The 20299-nt window shown below is 48.5% G+C and overlaps 1 protein-coding gene across 1 annotated transcript; it reads right to left on the bottom strand.

The window, feature by feature from the left end:
• Positions 1–257: 257 nt before the first annotated feature.
• Positions 258–19504, bottom strand: CD83 (CD83 molecule). Its single transcript, XM_047795478.1, has 5 exons — positions 19385–19504; positions 19180–19295; positions 5714–5924; positions 3466–3572; positions 258–1645 (listed from the first exon to the last, which is right to left on the bottom strand). Exons 1-5 carry the CDS (start codon positions 19419–19421, stop codon positions 1517–1519), a joined length of 600 nt encoding a protein of 199 aa, XP_047651434.1. The 5' UTR covers positions 19422–19504; the 3' UTR covers positions 258–1516.
• Positions 19505–20299: the final 795 nt, after the last annotated feature.

Raw genomic sequence — 20299 nt, 5'->3', positions numbered from 1 at the left:
GTCCCGGAGCTGACCGTATACTACTTGGTGGCCAGGCAGCTGGAGGATGGACTCGGGCACATCTCTGGGAAGGAGATGCTGTTTCCCAGAGGTCCGCCCGCCATAAACACCCTCCCTCTCAGAGGAAGGACGCCGCCTAGGTTTCATCCTTAGAATTTCATCTTGAGTTCCAGGTCTCACACTAATTTACGGACCTCTGCGCATTCCTCCCAACGTCTCCTGAGCAGTTTTAAATATAAAAGAGAACACTCTCCCTCTTCACACGCACACATTTAATGACACGAACGCTCAGACAAAGAGACAGAAACACGACCCCTGGCATCCCTTCCCCTCTCATATTAGTGTAGGCTCCTAGCCTCTTTGGGAAAGAAGGAGGGGAAGGACCAAGTTTGATAAGGAAACACAACAGCTGCCAAAACGCCAGTGGAACATTAGAGAGCTTCTCCGCGTGGTTTTGGGGGACTTCTGGCTGGGGCTTCAAGAACGCGGCCCTGGGCTCCCTTCCCCAGAGGAATTCCCAGTGAAGACAGTAGGCACGCCTCCTTCGTTGCCTTCTTTCTTTGGAACGATGGAAAACATGAACCAGGAAAGGCATTATGGCCTTTTGGTTTGCATCTGAAAAGCAGAAACCACACGGGTCTTGCCCACGATCAGACAGCTAGGGAGTGGGACAACCCAGGCTGCAGGATGGGTCCAGCATGGCCGTCACCACGTAGCTCGGCCTCCGCAGGTCACCCTCTCCGACGTCTTCTCACCGTCCCTGGGCAGCTTGCTTGCAGTTGACAATAGTCTCTAACTATTGAAGATGGAGATTTACAAAGGAAAAGAAACCCAAGTCCTTCTTCGACACGTATATACAGCTATAAAAATAAACGTGGAAGTCTTCTCTATTGCTTCTTTATGGAAGTCCTTCCTGGATAAGAGGGCCCTGCTGGGGACCGTTCATCGCCTTGTTAGGTCTGTATACACATCAAACGCCTTGGTCAGAGCAGGGCCTTCACACAGGGAAATTATTTGCTAAGCATTTCCCACTGTCTCACGTCTTGGCTTGGCAACATCTCCCAGACATAAAGCATCTAGGTTTGGAGGGAAAAAAAAAACTGGCATTCAGAGATGCGCTCCAGATGTGGAAGAGGACAGCTGTCCTCAAAAGTCGGCACAGGGCCAGCGCTAGACATGCACAGTTCCCGAGCTCCTCTTGCAACATCTCATCACCATAGCTTCCATAGCACTGAAAAAAAAAGTCCAAAGAGTTGACCAGGTAGCTGAATAAAACGCTCAGAATAAAGGTGCAGCACTCGAAAGCACCTGCCGGGTGGCCCCAGGCTTCGTGGGGGTCACATCCTAGTTCTCAAGGTCCTGCTCACGAAAAGTGGGGTGGGACCCCCTTTTGCATGTTTCCGTCACTCGAAGGACTTCACAGGAAGGATGTCATCTTTGGGGTGGGGCTCATGCTTCTGTCCAGTGGGACATGGAGCCTTCCACTCGGGAAAAAAACAGCTTGCTGAAATCCTGCTCATACCAGCTCTGTCTTGTGAAGAGTCACTTGCTCCAAGGGCTTATTTGGGGAGGTGACGGGGAGAAAAGCATGTTCTACGACCGGTTTAGAAAAATCTGGAAAAATACTCTGCTGTCGTGCAAACTTCTGAAAAATAAAATCAAGCAAAAGAGAGAAGTTGAGAAGTGAGTTAGTGGAAGACTGCGTCCGTCGTCACCTTGATTTAAACTCCAATTCACTTGGCACTAGCTGGACGCTTCTCTGGAAGCCCTTGCGATGTTGGCTGCCCCCCTCACTCTGCAGGGGGCTTTGACGAGTTTGCTGGTACCTCTAAACTGCAACCAGGAGTTGCAGACTGGGACCATTTTAAGACCCTACAGTCAGATGCCTGCATAGAGAATCAGTGCCCGTGGAAATGGGCATTTGTCAACCACGAGCTAAAGTCACTCAACTTTCAAATTCACTGCCAGGTAATTCTAATTATCTTCGTATATGCAAATAACTCTAAAGACCAGCTGAATGATCCTTGAGTGAAGGTCAGAGGCCTTATGTCTTTTTATATCCGTGCAGTGAGTGCCTAGCACAATGCTGTCTACACAGTGGGTGCCCGGAGTTTGTTTGTTTGTTTGTTTTGGTTTTTTTTTTTTTTTTTTTTTTTTTTTGCTTTTTAGGGCTGCACTTGTGGCATATGGAAGTTTCAGCGCTAGGGTCGAACCAGAGCTGCAGCTGCCAGCCTATACCACAGCCACAGCCATGCAGAATCTGAGCCACGTCTGTGACCTATACCATAGCTCAGGGCAACACCAGATCCTTAACCCTCATGGATACTAGTCAGGTTCCCTACCGCTGAGCCACAACAGGAACTCCCTCCCTTAGTCTTTTAATTGACTGATGTCTAAAATAGCAACCAAAGGAGTTCACCTTGTAGCTCAGCAGGTCAGGAACCCAAGCATCTGTGAGGATATGGGTTCGATCCCTGACCTTGCTCAGTGGGTTAAGGATCCAGTGCTGCCACAAGCTATGGCACAAGTTGCAGATGCAGCTTAGATCTGGTGTTGCTGTGGCTGTGGCTGGCAGATGCAGCTCCAATTCAACCCCTAGCCCAGGGACCTTCCATATGCCGCAGGTCCAGCCCTAAAAAGCACACCCACCCACCCACTCACCCACCCACACACACACAAACAACAACCAGAGAGATGAGTTCTGGGCCAGAGAATCAAGTAAGTGAATAGAAGGGCCCAGTGGGCTATAAGAACCAGCCCCAGTAGCTCCTGGGCCACCCCTGTCCTGGTCACCACATAGCCAGCACTTCCTGAGCCTACTGAGACACGTGGGACAGATCACTTCCTAGTGGTCAGGGCCCAGAGCTGGCCCTGCTCCTCCACAACCACTGTCAACCCAGCTGAGCAGCCACGAAGAAAGAGGCCTTGGGGGCAGAGAGGCCTTAGGCCGGAGCTCAAGGGCACGTCAAGGACACCCAGGTACCAGCCAGCTATCCTTCACCTCAGGCTACTCCCTGTGTACCGATGGCTCTTGAGGGTTAATTCTTAAAAGTGGTGGAAGTACCAAAATCATAAGAGGGAATCTATCAGAGAAAAGATTCAAGGGAAGGGGGAAGAGACGGATCCATCACTGGAGTGGCCGGGCTGCCCACAGGGAGAGCAGCTTCTGCCCCAGGACGGTGGATGCACAGCCTTCCACTTTCCGCCGTGACTCCCAGGCCCGCTGGGGCTTTCGCGGGCTCTCGCGGCATTCCACAAACTTCCTTCATCTGTTCTACTTCATCTTCTCTTCCCAGTGCTCTGTGCACAGCCAGCAGGTAGAAAACGAGCTGGGACCTTCCCGCAGGGACTCTCACCATCTGGGGGCCTCAATATTCAATGATTCACACCTGCTACAAAAGGCATTTGGAGTGGGGCCCCCAGGTGATTTTTCATAATAATAGATGTTTCTAAAAAGACACTTACGCAGGTAAAAATGATGAGTGTTAAGTAGAAAGTGACCAGAGCCAACAGCAGGACAATCTCAGCTCTGTATTTCTTAAAAGTATCTTCTTTGCGTCCCTTAGGGCATCCTTAAAAAAGAAAGAAAACACCAAAATATGAAGGGCTTTTCTACCAGGATGGGGGGAAAAAAAGCTAAGAATGCTTTGTTGCAGTTTTCTAAAGTCCTACTTGTCTCACAATCCCACCCTCACATCTGTGTGGCTGGGAAGGACGACAGCAATGATGGCAGCAACGGCAGGCGGTAGCAGCACCCAGCGCTCACTCTCCCTCTGTGCCTGACTGGCGTGCAAAAGGGTTGACATACAGCATCTTGCTGAATCTTCAGAGGCCAGTCCGAGGGTCCCCAACTTACAGAAGAAGGTGTCAAGGTTCAGAGAGGCTAAGGGGCCATGGCAGGTGGCAGAGCTGCCCCGCGATTGTGGAACAGTGGATGCGTCTTGGTGGATGCATCTTTGCAGAACCATCAAAGCTTTGCAAAGTATTAAAGTGCCAAGGTCAGCAGCAAAGGAAGCGACGACAGAGCAGCTCCCTGGGGGCTGCTAAAAGCTGTGACCGCAGCGCTGAGGGGATCAAGTGCAGGAGGAAGGAAGCCTTTGACCCAGGAGGGGCCAGGGCTGGAAGAGCCTCCCCTCTCCAGCAAGACCTCCTGCGTGCCGTTTGGGGTCGTGAGGCTGCTCTAGTCATCAAATGCAATGGTGGGAGCAGGTGGAGGGCAGGTCGAAGGGGAATCCATCCCAGGGACCACGGATGGGCCTCCAGAGAGCTGTCCACCCCGGAAACCGGATTCAGAATTTTGTGCAATGGTCTGGAGGTAGATTCTCACAGAGGTCTGTGACCTCAGAAGAGAAAGGCTGAAAGTCCTGACAGTTCAAACATTTATCAAGCACTCAGTCCCCCCAGACACTGGACTGAGCATTTCAATGCAGCATCTATTCAACCTTCACCACCAGCATGTCGTAGATATTATTATTATCACCATGTGAGAGATGAGAAAACTGAGGCTAAGAGTCAGTCAGAGGTTTGCCTAAGGGTCACACGCTAATGAGCAGCTGAGTTAATATTTGAACCAGATCCAAGGGACTCTCAGTCTGGCCACTTAACCTGTTGGCAGAACCACCTTCAAAAAGGAAAAGGAAGCAAACCAGCGGCCCTGTTCCTTTCCTTTCTGCTGCCCCGCAGGACAGGCCTGCCCTCTCTGTCCTTCCTGCCAGGTGGCTTCCAGTTCTCACTCAGGTGAATGACACCCCTGAGAGCCCACTGCAGCAGGGGGTGCATCATGTCAGGTGCCACAAAGACAAAGAGACTAAGAAGGAGATGGGCGGGGGGTGTGTGGGGGGGGTGTGGGTAAGGCTGTGAACCAAATCCAAACACTGACCGCTAAGCAGCCGTGTTCCTGCACGTCCAGGAATACGGCCTTGAGTCTGAGCCCTTTCAGTTTTTCCACAGAAGGAGAACGGAGCCATTGTACCAAGTCCAGGACTCTGAAGCAAACTGTTTGTCATTTCAAGCCTCAGCCACTAACAAGATTTGTGCAAAAGTCAAATGCAAGAGGTATTTTAAGCTACACGGAAAAAAAGTTATGAAAAAAAAGTCCAAGGAGATACTCCTTGTCTCAACCCTCAATTCTTGGTCTTACTGCACAGAGCAGAAACGTGCATTCTGCCACGAGCACAGGGTTTTCTTGCTGTACTTGATTTTTGGCCTGAGTTGGAGTTTTGGGAAATCCAATCACTGTGAAGTGAGAGGGAAATGGTAGTCTCACGTGAAAAGGGTGAAAAGGTGGAAACACGGGGTGGTTCCCTTAAGCCAGCTTAGGAAGCCCCAAGCGAGCAGAATATCAGGCAGTTATCTGATCTATTCGGGACGACACAGTTTCTCTGTCTTCCAACAATTAGACTTGCACACTTCCTATGGGCTCCTAAGGGCTTGTCTATGAAGAAACCACAGCTAGATTTACTTGTCTGACTACATCTGGCATCCACCCCAGTCAGGCTGGGGTAGATCTGGCCATGTAAAAACAAGAAAAAAGAAAACGTAAAAGGAAAGCAAAGGAAGTTGACATCCTTGCAGCAGGATGTAGCTTTTAGCCACAGAGGTGATCCAACGCTTGCAAAATTAAAACTCCAATTCAGAAGGTCCAATTGAGAGGGACCTACGAGCGCGCACATGCGTTCCGAAAGGAGAACCCCGGTGCCGCAGGTCACCTCACCTGTCACTTTCAAGATCACGGTGCCGCTGAGGTTTCTCTGTGTCTCCGGGTCCTCCAGAGTGCAGCGGTAGGCCCCCGAGTTGCAGCTGGTAGTGTTCTGGATCTTCAGAGAATACAGCCTCCCACTGGGGGCCCCCGAAGAGCCATTCTGGAGAGAGGACCGCAGCTCTTCCCCGGGCACCTCCAGGCTCTCTGCACGGCCGCCGGCCAGCTGTTCAGGGAGAAGCACATCCCGTGATGCCCTGCAACCAGCACCCGCACTCACCGGGCCCCCGCACCGAGCTTCCACCTCTCGGTTTCATGAAATCCATCCTCAGCTAACTGTTTTAAAACAAGAAACTGTGTGTGTCTGTACGCTCCGGGGGAGAAGGAGAGAAACGAGGACGCTCCTCTAAGGCACCGTCTAGTCTGGAGCAAGATCAGGACTGTGTGTCTGGATCCTCTGCGGCCCAGCTGCTACTCTATGGGAAGTGTCCCTGTCGACGACAACAGTGTGTCACTGACGACTGCGCCACGAAGTGGGTGAATCACCCTGAATCACCCTCTGTTGCTGGCTGTTCTCTGTTCAACGTTCTTTTGTTTACTTCAGAGGCCAACTCACCCAACTGACTGATTCTCATTTCTGTAGTCCAGCCTTTTGTTAGGAAACGTTCCCGAATCTGTTAAGGTCATGGCCGGACAACTCAATGAAAAACACATGCAGATGAGCCACACCTCCCGTGAGCAGTCACCCTGTTCTCCAGAGACTGCACCCCTGTGGGGTCACCCATGACATCTCAGGACGTACCACGCTGACCCCCCCCCCCCCAACACCCGCTAAGGTGGGAAGACAGCTGACAACAGCACCACATGGAGATGTCACATGCAGGCCACTTGGTAATCATATCAAGAGATATATGGAAGGACAGGTCGGGCTGCAACCACTGAACCCAGGATGGACCAGCCTGCCTGAGGGAGATGCCAAACGTAGTCGAACTAATCTGGCTGGTTTTCTTTTCCTCAACTATCTTTGCCATTAAACCGGTGGGGTCTTTCCATCACCTCCTACTTCCAAGATCGGGCACACAGCACGTTCATCACCGAGTCTTTCCCCTGGTGTATGTGTGTGTGTGTGTGTGTGTGTGTATACCTACATACACACATATATATGTACACACTCATAGCATATGGAAGGTCCCAGGCTAGGGGTCTAACTGGAGCTGTAGCTGCCAGCCTACACCACAGCCACAGCAATGTGGGATCCTTAACCGAGTGAGGCCAAGGATTGAACCCGCATCCTCATGGATACTAGTCAGGTTCAATACCACTGAGCCATGACACGAACTCTTCCCGTGTGTGTGTGTGTGTGTGTGTGTGTGTGTGTGTGTATTTTTTTTAAATTTTTTTAATTTTTATTTTTTCTATGATAGTTGATTTACAATGTTGTGTCAATTTTTGCTGTTCCCCCAGTATATTTTTAATTTGCCTAGTTAACTCGCCCATTGATTCTCCACTGAAATGTTTTAAAGCTTCTAAAACTGATTTACACAAATAGTAAAACCAGTCACACACTGCTCAAGAGCTGGGTGGCTGGGACCAGCAGGGAGCCTGGGATTCAGCAGCACACCCTTCCTGTCCCCAGCATGGTGTCAGCACCAAAGAGCCATCTTAGGAAGAGGCACCAGTCGTCAGGCTGTCTTTGGTTGCACCTGCTGATGTTTCGTCTCCTGTGCAGGGAGCATCCGACAACTCCTCTCCTCCTCACCAAAGGGGACCAGTGCAGGGACACAGACAAGCAAGGGATAAGGGGACTATCGGTTTGGCAGAGATGGCCCAGGGCAGAACACAGACACACAAATGCACACTTGGCTACACACTCCCTGATTAATTAAGCTGGGGATGCACCTCCAGGGCCACGGGAAGCTCTGGTCCCGCGTCCTCGTTAGCATTCCTGTGGAGTGGGCGGCAGAGACATCTGGTGGCAGATTTATGGCTCCTGCAAGAAACCCTGCTTCATCCCCTCCTTGCACTGGGCTGAGGCTAATGGCTTTTCTCAGGCCCAGTCTATGAACATAAATCCCACTTCTTGATGCGTCTGCCTGTGTTGAAAGGTTCCTTCCCAAATAATCAAGGATCTACAGACTGCGGCATTTAGGTATTCAAAAATAAAGCAACACAACATCAGCAACAAAAGGTGTGGCCCAGGAATCTTAGGCATCCAACTGACTCTAGAACCCTTCTGATTTACCCCATTTTTCCCTTTTCAAGCCCAATTAAACCACTGGCTTCAGCCCTGCCAAGTATGCACGCCTCTCCCCTGCTTGGCCGCCTGGCGGAAGTGTTCCCTTCTCCCAGCTCCTGAGGGGTCAGGTAACTGGGACTCTCCAGGGCCAATCTCTTCCAAGATCCCCCTCCAACCCCCAAGGCCAGTCTGAACTAAGTAACTCTGCTTCATCTCTGCAGTCCCCAAGATGCTGTCTCATGCTGCTTTTCTTTTCTGAATTACCTTCCAAATGTGTTCAACTCAGATTTTCCTCTAATAGATTCCACTGGAACTCAGTTTTGCTAGAAGACCCTGTATCCAAAACGATGGCAACTTGGCTGCAACAATCATTTTGATATTATTTACCTCTGGTTTTCTCCTTGGGAGGGGGGGCCCCCCTCCCTCAACTCAGAAAGGCCTGTCTGAAAGTCAAGATCAAAATCCCCCTGGAGCTGGTGGAAATTTAAGCCACTGTGCTCATTTTCATAAAGATGACTCCGATACCACGCAGGCTGCAGGGAACGAGGTGTTGGTAACCAGAACTGGCTGGCAGTGCAGTGGCTTTCTGCCTATTGACAAAGGAGAATTCACTTTAAAAATGGGCAGTGACAACAAAAAGTAGTTTATGTGATGGTCAGATTTCCACGGGCCCCTGGCAAAACCTCCAGTAAGCCTCTGGTTCCTTTCAAATGGCAAAGCAAAGGCAGGGTGAGATCATGAGAAGGAAAGTGAGAAGAAGCTGGGGAAAGTCAAAACAAAGAACCCCAGAGCAGTCTGCAGGATTCTGACTTGCTAAACCACCACGGCCATCAGTGGGACTGGGACAAAATATCTCAGCTCTCATCTTCCAATGGCCCTTTCCTGGATCTTCCTGGCTCGATTGCCAACGTAATGTGCCTGATAACTAACTCCAACAAAGAGAACTGCCTGTGAATTTCCACAGTGCACTGGGAAAGAGCTCAGAGCCTGCCCTTTAGCTTCGAGCTACAGGTAGGAGGGTGCCTATCGTGCCTTCCTCGTGGCATATTAAGATACACCTTCTTACGGAACACAGGCTGGGGAAGCTGGGATTTGCCTGCAGCTGCGGAAATCGCTCTCATTTTTATGTTAATGTCACATGATTAGGATGGGAGTCCACTGCTAGCTGTACCAAGAGACATCATGCAAAAATCCAGATTTGTGCGAGTTCCCTTTGTGGCTCAGCAGGTAACGAAGCTGACTAGCCTCCATGAGGAGGCAGGTTTGATCCCTGGCCTCGGGCTCAGTGGGTTAAGGATCCGCCGTTGCCGTGAGCTGTGGTGTCGGTCGCTGACGTAGCTCGGATCCAGCGTTGCTGTGGCTGTGGCTGGCATCTGTAGCTCCAATTCGACCCCTAGCCTGGGAACTTCCATATGCTGTGGGTGCAGCCCTAGAAAGCCAAAAAAAAAAAAAAAAGTTCAGCTCATCAACCTCAGCGTGGAGGCTAAGCAGCCATCACTTGCGCCATCTTGGGCTTTGTCTGGCTTTCTGAGTTCTTAAAAACCTCTAAGCTGGCTCAAAATCAACCCCTGGCAAGAACGACTCTTTAAACGTTCCAAATCTGAAAGTGTTTCATTGCCTCTCTGCAAAAGCACTTTAGGAAATAGTAATTTATAACAAAAGAAACCCCCGGATTCCTTCACAGCCAAGTACAACTGACGGGGACTATTCACTGCACACGTGGCTGCACTGATGCCTCATCGGGCTGAACCACGACACGGGGCAGGCAAACGAGTTCCTCAAACACTCATCCCAATTACATTTTTAAAATCCACATTCTGTGTATTAACTCTTAATGCTGACACATTCTCTCTTTCTGATTGAATTAGAAAAGGGCAAACTATAAGACATCTTATTTTCAGAAAGCCTACAGACTTTTGACCTGTCTCAAGGCCTCCAATTTGACTAAATAATTTAAATAGTATATTCCTGCCCTAAGACGGAGATTTGACCTTAAGGAAACCACGAGCCCTAAATTAAAATAAACTCTCCTTAATTTGCTGAATAACTAAATCAAGCAAACACAAGTACTAATTTTAAAGGCATATGAATTAAGTAGGTTTTTTTAAAATAGTGGACAAATTTCAACGAGAGAGAAGTAAATCAAATAGATAACTAAACATGGCTGAAACTGAACCAATATGTCAGTCAAAATCCCTATTGTAGAAAGAGATTTTTTTAGAAGTTTACATAATTTTATCCAAATACATGCTAACTTCCTAGATTACCACATTTGTATATAAGAAGACAATTGCGGGAGCTCCCGTCGTGCGTAGTGGAAACGAATCCAACTAGGAATCATGAGATTGTGGGTTTGATCCCTGGCCTCACTCAGTCTGTTAAGGATCTGTTGTTGCCGTGAGCTGTGGTGTAGGTGGCAGACGCAGCTCGGATCTGATGCTGCTGAGGCTGTGGCGTAGGCCAGCAGCTACAGCTCCAATTGGACCCCTAGCTGGGACCCTCCATATGCCACGGGTGTGGCCCTAAAAGAAAAAAAAGAAAGACAACAAAAACAAAACAAAACAAAAAAGAAGACAACTGCTCCATTCCTAAAGCAAAGAATTTTGACTTCATAACCTTGAAATCCAAATTTATCGAACATGAGAACTGTGAAGAATGTGATAGGAAATTAAGAGAAAAGATAATTTTTTGGAGGGGAAAAATATATGCACATATATATGCATATAAATATTTAATCCAACAATTTAATTAAGCATATTTAAAGGAATGGACTTTAAGTACTTAAAGGTGGCATTAAATTAATCTGATATATTCCAATCACATTGAACGGTTTTTTTTTTAATGGCATTTCTCATGCACTAACATTCATGTACCTCGGCTTCTAACTCAATTAAAGTGCCAATATATTCCCCATTCATCATAAAAACAGCTTTTTATAACGTGCAAAATAGTTTGGCTCAGAGGTTGATGTCATAATGAGGGTAGAATGTATGAGCATTAACGTCGCTTTTTTTCTAAGTGTAGTTTTATTGGAAAAATGATTTTCCACTTTGAAATTTACTGGGTCTAACAGACAGAGCTAGAGTTATGGCTGTTAACAGGAGTTACGAGTATGGCAGAGGCAACATAATGAAGAGCACAGGCTTTGGAGCTAGACAGACCTGGAAACAAACCCCAGCCCCACCATGATTAGCTCTGCTCTTGGCCAACAGACTGAACAGCTCTCAGGTTCTGTCTGCTCCACTGAGATGGCGGAAGAGAGAGGAGAGGGTGAGAAGATCTCGCAAAGCTGGTATGAAGATCCCTATGATGTGGTCGGTGGACACTGTAGCATCTGTAGTGTCAATCACACAGGAAGCCCTATAAATGTTACCACTCTCTCTTGTTTTTCACAGCTAAGGCTTTGTTGAGCATTCTAAAATAGTTCCCTGTACATAAGACATATGGAAGAAATATTTACAACAACAACAACAACAAAAAAGTATTTACTGAACGAATGACTGAATTTTAAAAGCAATGAGGGAATTACAAGGGCACTGGCTCTGGAATCAGAAGGCCTGCTGTCAGGCCCCAGCTTCACCACCTTTTAGCGGGGTCATAGTTGGGAAATCACTTCACCTCTGATGCTGGTTTCCTCATCGGTCATCACTTTCCTTACCTCGTGGTTTTATTAGAATCAAATGAAAAAACACACAGTAGTGCTTTACTACCGGTAATGTTGGTAAGAGAAGTGCTCATTGTATCCGACAGCTCTCCCCTCCTCCCACCCCTGCAGGTCTTCCTGCCGGCTGATACCTCCAGTCTACTCTGGGACAAAGCTGTTCTAGAAGAGTCCCAATGTCTCCTCTAAAGAGGAATTATTTTTCTACCCCCAGGGTCTCCAAAAGAGCCACAACTTTCTGGGTTTTCTAAAGCACCATCATAACTGGAAAAAACTCACATGCTATCACATATATGGAATCTGACATACGGCACAAATGAACCTATCTACAGAAAAAGAAAGAAAAAAAAAACACACACACAAACTCATGGACATGGAGAACAGACTTGTGGTTGCCAAGGGGGAGGGAGAGGGAGTGGGATGGCCTGCGAGTTTGGGGTTAGTAGATGCAAACTACTGCATCTGGAGTGGATAAGCAATGAGATCCTGCTGTATAGCAGAGGGACCTGTATCTGGTTACTTATGATGGAACAGGATGGAGGATAATGTGAGAAAAAGAAGGTATATAAATGTATACATATGCATATAACTGGGTCACTTTGCTATACAGCAGAAATTGACAGAACACTATAAATCAACTATAATTTTAAAAAATTAAAACAAAAATAACTGGCAAAAACTCACTGGAACTGGGATTCGAAGGCAATGTTAGAGCACTCATTGTTCAGGCCAATCATCCTTCGTCTATCAGCTGCCGTGGGTCCTGCTGGATCTGGAAGGGACACCCTTACCAGCTCTGAGTTCATGTCCTTCAGAGGGCACTACATCTGGTTCTAGAAAAGGCACACTTGCCTCCAGCCTGACCTCTGTGATACAGAGACTGGTTCTGATGGGTACATGACCCAATCGAAGCCACCTAAGTATAATGACACATTGGCTGAGATAGAAGACGCACAATCCCTTCCCTTTGCACTTGATCCTGGGAGGGCAGCCAAGTCTGCAGGGATCAGCTACTGTCTCACTGCCACATGGAGGCTGATAATAAACCAACACGAAGGAAGTAAACGTTGAGAGACAGGAAGACACCAGGCCCTGAGGATATTCAGGAACCTGCAAATCTAACTGGACCTGAACTGAGTGGCTTAAACAACAGAAATTTATTCTCTCGTGGTTTTTGGAGGCCAAAAGTCCACTATCATGGATCCAGCAAAGCTCTAGGAGAGAGTCTGTCTCGTGCCTCACCCTGAGCTTCTCAGCTGCTGGAAACTGGCTTGTCGACAAATCACTCCAATCTCTGCCTCAATCCTCACGTGCTATTCTCCCTGTGTGTCTGTATCTGTGTCTCTGTTTTCTCTTCTCATAAGGACACCAGTTCTTGGATTTGGGGCCCACCCTAATCAAGTCTGACCTCCCTTTAACCTGACCATATCCACAAAAAAAAAAAAAAATCCTATTTCCCAATAAGGTCATACTCGCAGACCAGGGCTTGGGACTGAGAGGTATCTTTTTGTGGGACACCAGTAAACCCACGACACCGGCCATAGCTGAACTATATTTTGATTTTAAAAACTGTTTATTTCAATTACATAAAGCAATATATTCCCTTTTCTTTAGGCTAGTTTTTTTTAATCTTTTTTTTAAATTGAAGTATAGTTGATCCTTTCAGCTAGTTTTGACTGGATCACAGCTCTTCATAACCATAAGACTTTCAGCTGATAGGCATACCCTGCCCGGCTCCAAACATGAACATGGCACCTGGGGGGCAACCTCTGCACAGCTCTGGCCCCAAGGCCAGTCCTGCTTTGTCCCTCAGACTTCCTGTCCCCCAGCTCCCGGGGGAAGGCAACACCAGGACCTGGCTGGAGACAGAACCTTGGTTCCCCACAAATGACCTGGTGAGTCAGGTCCAAGATAAATATGAACACCTTGCCTATGACAACCAGCATCTGTCTTTTGTGGGTTTTTTTTTTTTTTTTGCCTTTTTAGGGTCATACCTGTGGCATATGTGGGTTCCTAGGCTAGGGGTCCAATTGGAGTTACAGCTGCCAGCCTAACCACAACCATGGCAATAAGGGATCCGAGCCGCATCTGTGACCTACACCACAGCTCATGGCAACGCCGGCTCCTTAATCCACTGAGCGAGGCCAGGGATCGAACCTGCAACCTCATGGTTCCCAGTTGGATTTGTTTCCACTGTGCCACAACAGGAGCTCCAGCATCTGGCTTTTCCCATAGGTTTTTCCCATCTGGACCAACAATCCCAGACAACTACCCACTCTTCTCTGGCTCTTAGGTCTGCACCAGAACTAAATGACTCACTTAGGAATTTGACTAAGGTATACCCTAGTCCAAAAACAAAAATTAAAAAAATATGCTTCTGGGTGTAAAGAATTTAGGGAAGTCCCTCAGTCCAACTCTGGTAGAAAATGTGGGGTTATTCCAAGAGTAGCCAGGGAGGGCTTAGGGAGACAGGTTCAGACGGGGGAGCCCCGTTTAGGTAATGAATCTCTTTGTGGCCCTGTCCGACATCAGACTTTCCTTGATGTCACTGAGACCTGCTTCTAACTTCCTCTTCTTTGTGCAGTGACATAACCAAGTGCAGAACTAAGATAATCCAGCCCTCATGTGATTCGGGTTCCCCCTTTTATTTGTGGAAAACAAGAGTTTGCAGTTTTTTCTACTTAACTCTCAGCTGCCTGTTTCCTCCCTGCCCTCTTCCAAGCTGGAAGACAGCAACTTCACTCTGTCTCACCATGATGGAAAAATATGAGGGAGCCTTTGGTTCCATCTGGCTGGGCCTTCTGCTATAGCCCCCTCTTCTGTAGCCCTGTCCACTCTCCCCCAGAACCTCATGGACAACAGGACTAGTGACCAAGAGAGGAGGCGAGGTGGCTCCCAGAATGGGGTCCAGTCTTCTGGAGCTACCCTGATGGCAGTTTCACTGGAATGGAAGACTAAAGCTTCCTCCGTGACTCATATTCTAGTCTGAATTACAGTCTGTCTCTCACCCCAAGAAACAGGATTTTCTTCTGACATAGTCTTCATTATGTTGTCCTCTTTGCTTAAACACTTTCAAAGACTCCTTGCTGTTGAAAGGATAAGCTCAAGCCCTTACCTTTAGCATTCAGGGGGTCTTCATGATCTGTCCCCAGCCTGCTCTCTGGTATCACCTCTCAGGACTCTCTCTGCAGTGTAATTCTCCCTTCTACATGGTCAGTTTTCCATCAGTTCCCCAAACGCTTGTGGGTTCCTGGGTCTGTGTCTTTTATGGTCCCCTGGCAAAAGTTTTCAGCTGGTCCTGGGATAGCCACTGCCAGGCCCAGGACTTGGCATGCATTTGGGACACAGAAATATTTACTAAACGATGAAAATGTAGACACGAGAGACATCTGAAAACTAACCTTATGTCTTTCACAGTCTGACCTAAAGGTTATTGGACCAGGTCAAGCAGTAGAGTGCTGATGCGCATGGCAGGATTTTTTTTTTTTTTTTTTCTGCTGCAAACACACACATGGTTTTCTCATCTCAGTGTTTCTGGGTTTCTATGTCTAACGTAGAAATGTCTTTTTCTTCTAAAATATCTCCAATCTATCTTAAAATGGACAGCATTCTAGAGTCTGATAAGTGCAGTGAATGGCATGCATTGTCTCCTTCATGGGTCCATCAGGGTTGGTGGCTGCATAGATGCCACCTGTCCAGGCCATTCATCAACCCTACCCCCTTCTAAGGCTCCTCTTTAGTGCCTCCTTATCACACAAGATGGTAGAGACAGAAAGTATGACTCTTCTGAATAGGAGATCAGCAACAAATTGAAGACAAGCAATATCCTTGTAGCTACTATTCTGGAGCTTTCAAAGCAGCTTCATGCAAGCCATAAGCCTGCTCTCCCTGGGTTTCCAGGAGAGCCCAAGACCTGCCACAGCTGTGGCTCTTCTAAATACCATAAAGTTCAAGTCTGCTCTAGTCTCTGAAATCATAGTCTTACTTCCCCTTTCTCCCTTCCTTTGGAAATCATCTAAAAAGGGCACTTGTCTTGTGACGCATCTCTGGTCTCGCCCCTGCAGTGTCACCCTGAGATGACACTATAGATCCTCTTTCGTTTTGCATCAACCTGTTGGGCTCCTAGCACAACACAAGATTGTACTGCCTTTCCCTTGTAAATAACACTTGTTATTATCAGTGGCCAACGTCAACCATGCTCAACCACTCCACCCATCCTGTGCCATCCAGCCTCTCCCTCCACATCCAGTGCAGCCTCATTAAAGAGAGCCTGAACCCAGAGATGTTCCACTTCAAGGACAGATGTGGTCCTTTAATGGCTATTCCTACTCTCAAAAGATGCAGGATCGTGCCATGACCCTCTTGTGCTAGAACCTAACCCAAGGTCACCGCCAATGGATGAAGAGTTCTGGCCCAAAGTCTATTTGCTTCAAAATATCTCGAAATACCTCCCCCAACTACCACGACCTATTCACAATCTTAGTAGCTAAATGTAATCGATATATTACATTGACTTTTCTTCTCGATCATTCATTCTACCTTAAAAGATACAATATCGGAAGGGACGAGGGGAGGCCCACCGCTGGATCCCATTTGGGAAGACATCAGTCCACAGGAAAGAAGAGCCAGGCTAACAGGAACTGGGTTATCTCTGCTGATTCCTGGCTCCACCTTTGAGCCCCTGTATATATCTACATCAAAGGGACAGTACAGTCCCCTGTCACTGTGGCTCTGAAACAGAGAGAATGCCATGGACACTGTCGCTTCCCAGCTCACCCTAATGCTGCAAACACTAACTGGACACTGTCTGCTTTGAGTCTTTTGGTAAAAGCCACATGATAAGAAACACATGGTTTACATGGGTTCTTTTGTTAATCCCAAGTAATCAGTGCCAACTGGCCAGTGGCAGGATGCTCAGTGGTGCCGGAGAACAGAGGGGTAAATGGATTTTTAAATTGTGAGTCATTATAACCGTAATTGTGATGTGCAGAAGGCCTGTAAGAATGTGATTCAATCTGGCGGACGGTGAAAACCCACACCCCAAGGGACTCTCTGCTTTACTTGTCCAGCACGCAGCCCACAACTGTGCAAAGCGGTTTTACAAATCACCCTACTGAGGATGCAGCTAGGCCGGCTGTGGGCACCAGGCTTAAATTCCCTCACTTTATAGCAACCTCTCCGCTTCACTGAAACATTTGACAAGAAGGTTGTGGGGGGAAATGACAAGATGCTTAATCTTCTGTAAAACAAAGTATTCCAGTATTTCATTGCTGGCCTTATTTCCAGAACACTCTATCCATTTTTGTTGGACAAGCACAATCGATGCAAAAGTATAATTACTGGGCTGGAAAAGAACAAATATCTACAGAAAATGCTGAGATCTGTTAAAAAGAACCAAAAAAACAAAGCATATCACTTGCAAGGTATCCAATTAGTTTACTCGCGTAGCATAGCTCTCCTTTCTACCGCTACTCAACCACAGTTTCCTTCTTAAGAAAATAACTAGGGTATGATGTTTCAATGACCCTATTCCATGGACCAACAGGAGAAAAGAGAATGCCAAGAGACTGTTGTCTTTTTTCTTAACAGAGATTTGAGAGACCTTCAGGGTTACGCTTGCAAGACCTGTGTTCGGCAAGTAACCACATACATTACAGACTTAGATCATCAGCTGACATCCAAAGAAAAGCCAAAGGTTAATTGCTCTGGTCTACTGCATCATTCCCGATGACCTTGTGCAAGAAGATTTAACTTGACAACTGTTTGAACTTTGCAGTCTGAAATTTCATCTACTTGTTTCATGAGTACTTTTTAATTACTCCCCCGGGGATATTAACATTGTTTTCCTTTTTAAATTACTCCCTGGAAGGGATTAGGGTTTTATGTTTTCCCCCTCCTTTTAGATAAGTAAGGCCCTGGCTGCCTGGCCCAAAGACACTTTCATTTTCTTTAAGTAATTAAGGTAGAAAACAGAAATAACAAGATAGGCCTCTAAGAAATTAGGCTATGGAGTCAGACTGCTTGGTCCAAATCCCAACTCCATCCTGTAGCCAGTTGTGTAATGATGAGCAGATCATTTCACTCCGTAAGGCTCAGTTTCCTCATTTGTAAAGTAGTAACAGTAATAGTATCAATCCCTTAAATCCATTCAAGGACTGGAAATTGATGTATGTAGATATTTATCTCAGAGTGTGGCAGATGGTGAGGACTCAAATAATATCGGTTTTACAATATTTTTTTGTGTTACTATTGTTTTTACCAAGAAGCAATTCTGGAATTCAGTATTCTCTGATCCTAGAGTGAATAAGATGATAACGAAGTAGGAATAACAAACCTACTTTCATGCACAGAACAGTGACCTGAGGCCCCAGCACCAATTCCACTGTGCATGGTCATGAAGGACCAGCCTGAATTCACTAAGCAGCCTGGAAATTAACAGGGCAAACACTGGGTGCCGTGCAAGATACACAGAAGCAGTGATTCAGCACTGGCCCCAGGAAACTGACAATCTGGTTAGGAGAGGAGACACACACACACACACACACACACACACACACACACACACACACACACACACACACACACGGGTCCTATGCTGCCTTGTTAAATGGCCAGTTATCTGTGTGGGTTCTAACAGCATTTTTACGGTGGGCAGAAGAAAACCCAGTATTCTGTGGAAAGCGACAGACACACAGATTTTCTGCAAGGTGAGATGACAACTCAGTGAGCGCTGCAGAGCAAGGCTGGGATATCATATTCATTGGGCTTTAGCTGGAGGTGCCATTGTGGCAGTAACCTCATTAAAGGTGGTATGGTGAGCAAAAAACCAGCGACAGCACACAGTGGCTGCTTGGCTTTGCAGTGCCACCAGAATGGTGATCTTAGAACTGAGAAGGTTCCAGTTGAGAGGAAACCTTTTAAAAGCCTGAGTTTGATTCAGTCCTCTCATGGCAGGGACAGTGACACTGTTCTTACACTCCAGGACGCCTCTCACGCGCCGTAACAGTGCCCTCCTGGCTGGACCTCTCAGGACGGCGGCGGGAGGTGGGAGCAACCGGGGGTGGGGAAGAAGGCCAAGGACAGCCCAGCAAAGGGCGACTGACAGTTCACCAGCACCTAAGAAACACGCCTAAAGCACCGCACTCTCCTGGTCCCTCCTCTCAGATTGCCCACCCTCCCCTCCTCAAACGTAGGAGCAGCACAGCCGCAAAACACCCCAAGCCAGAAATCCGGAGACATTCCTCCTGACCAGTATCAAATCTGCCCTAGCCGCTTTTCTCCCTGGCCTGCTGGCCACAACCACAGGTGGCCTCTGGAATTAATCCGAATAATAGGCTCTCTGCGCTTCCACAACGTCTTTTTTGGACCATTCATCTCAGATCACGTTTGGAAGCAAGGAGAGGACTGTGGTCCCGGGGGAGGAAATCCAAGTCCGCCAGTACCTGGAGGCGGAGAGGCGAGCGAGAGGACCCCACCGAGTTCAGCTACGGGAGACGCCCCCCACCCCCAGCCACCGAGGGTCGCCAGCCCAAGGCGGATGGCTCCCCAGGCTGCGATCAAACCACCAAACCCTAGCCCGCTTACCTTGGCCCAGGACACCGTGTAGCGGACCTGCGGGTCCCAGGGGACGGGGCAGGGCAAGTCCACAGCCTCCGAACAGACCACTTTCACCTCCAGCACCGCGGGCGCCAGGCTGCAGGCTGCAAGAGGGAGAGAGAGGCGTAAGCAAGGAAGAAAACGGGGCGTCGGGGGAGGCGGGCGGGGGGCGCCAAGGGTCCGCGGGCCCTACCGCAGCTCAGGAGCAGGAACTGGAGGCAGCGCGCCATGGCTGGGGGCTGCCGGCCTGGGGCCCCGGCGCCGCGCCGCCTCTTATACCCACGCGCCCGGGGACTTCCCCCGGCGCCGGTCCCGGGGGATCCCCGCGGGCGGCGGAAGCAGCGGCGCGCCGCCCCCGCCCGCGCCACCCGGGGCGCCCCCGCCCCGCCCCCGCGCGAGGCCCCGCCCCCGCGCCCCAAGCAGGCGTCACTGCAGCGGCTGTAGCCGCCCGGCCGCGGCGACAACCATCCCCGCGGAACGCACCGCGCGAGAGGCTTGGCAAATCGCGCGCGCACGCCGGACACCGGACACCGTCCCGCTGACCCTCCGAACCGAGCCAGGAGCGAGGCCGGTCGAGGCTGTGAGGTCCTTTGCGCGGAAGCGAAACCAGATTCCGAGAGGATGCGTGGCTTTCCCCGGCTCCCAGCCGCCGGTGGTGACATCACGGCGAACCCGGGTTCTCGTCCTTCTCCAGATTGTGTGATAAGCAGACTAGGTTTCGCATGGAACCTGGCAAATCTGTCGTACTTGGCCCCCGGCCTTCTGGCTTTGTCTTCTTTATAATCCAGCCTGCTGAAATTATTTCTGCAAAGGACAACCTCTCCTATTAAATCAAAGATATGAGAAAGAGAGAGAGAGCCAGAGAGGGAGAGAATTTATGAGAACTATTAAGATAAAACCCAGAAGAAAACAGAAATTACTTCTATCCACCCACAAGTAATCTCTGGTAAGATTTTTGGTGTCTTTGCTTCACTGCACAGATACTCCAGGGGCGATTTTGTAACCTACTCCATATTAGCTTAATATTTTGCAAGAGGAGTTCCCGTCGTGGTGCAGTGGTTAACGAATCCGACTAGGAACCATGAGGTTGCAGGTTCGGTCCCTGCCC

The sequence above is a fragment of the Phacochoerus africanus genome, chromosome 9 (genome assembly GCF_016906955.1).
Source record: "Phacochoerus africanus isolate WHEZ1 chromosome 9, ROS_Pafr_v1, whole genome shotgun sequence".
NCBI classification, from domain to species: domain Eukaryota; kingdom Metazoa; phylum Chordata; class Mammalia; order Artiodactyla; family Suidae; genus Phacochoerus; species Phacochoerus africanus.
The sequence above is the reverse complement of the archived record's forward strand: the minus strand, read 5'-3'. Positions and strand labels throughout refer to the sequence as shown.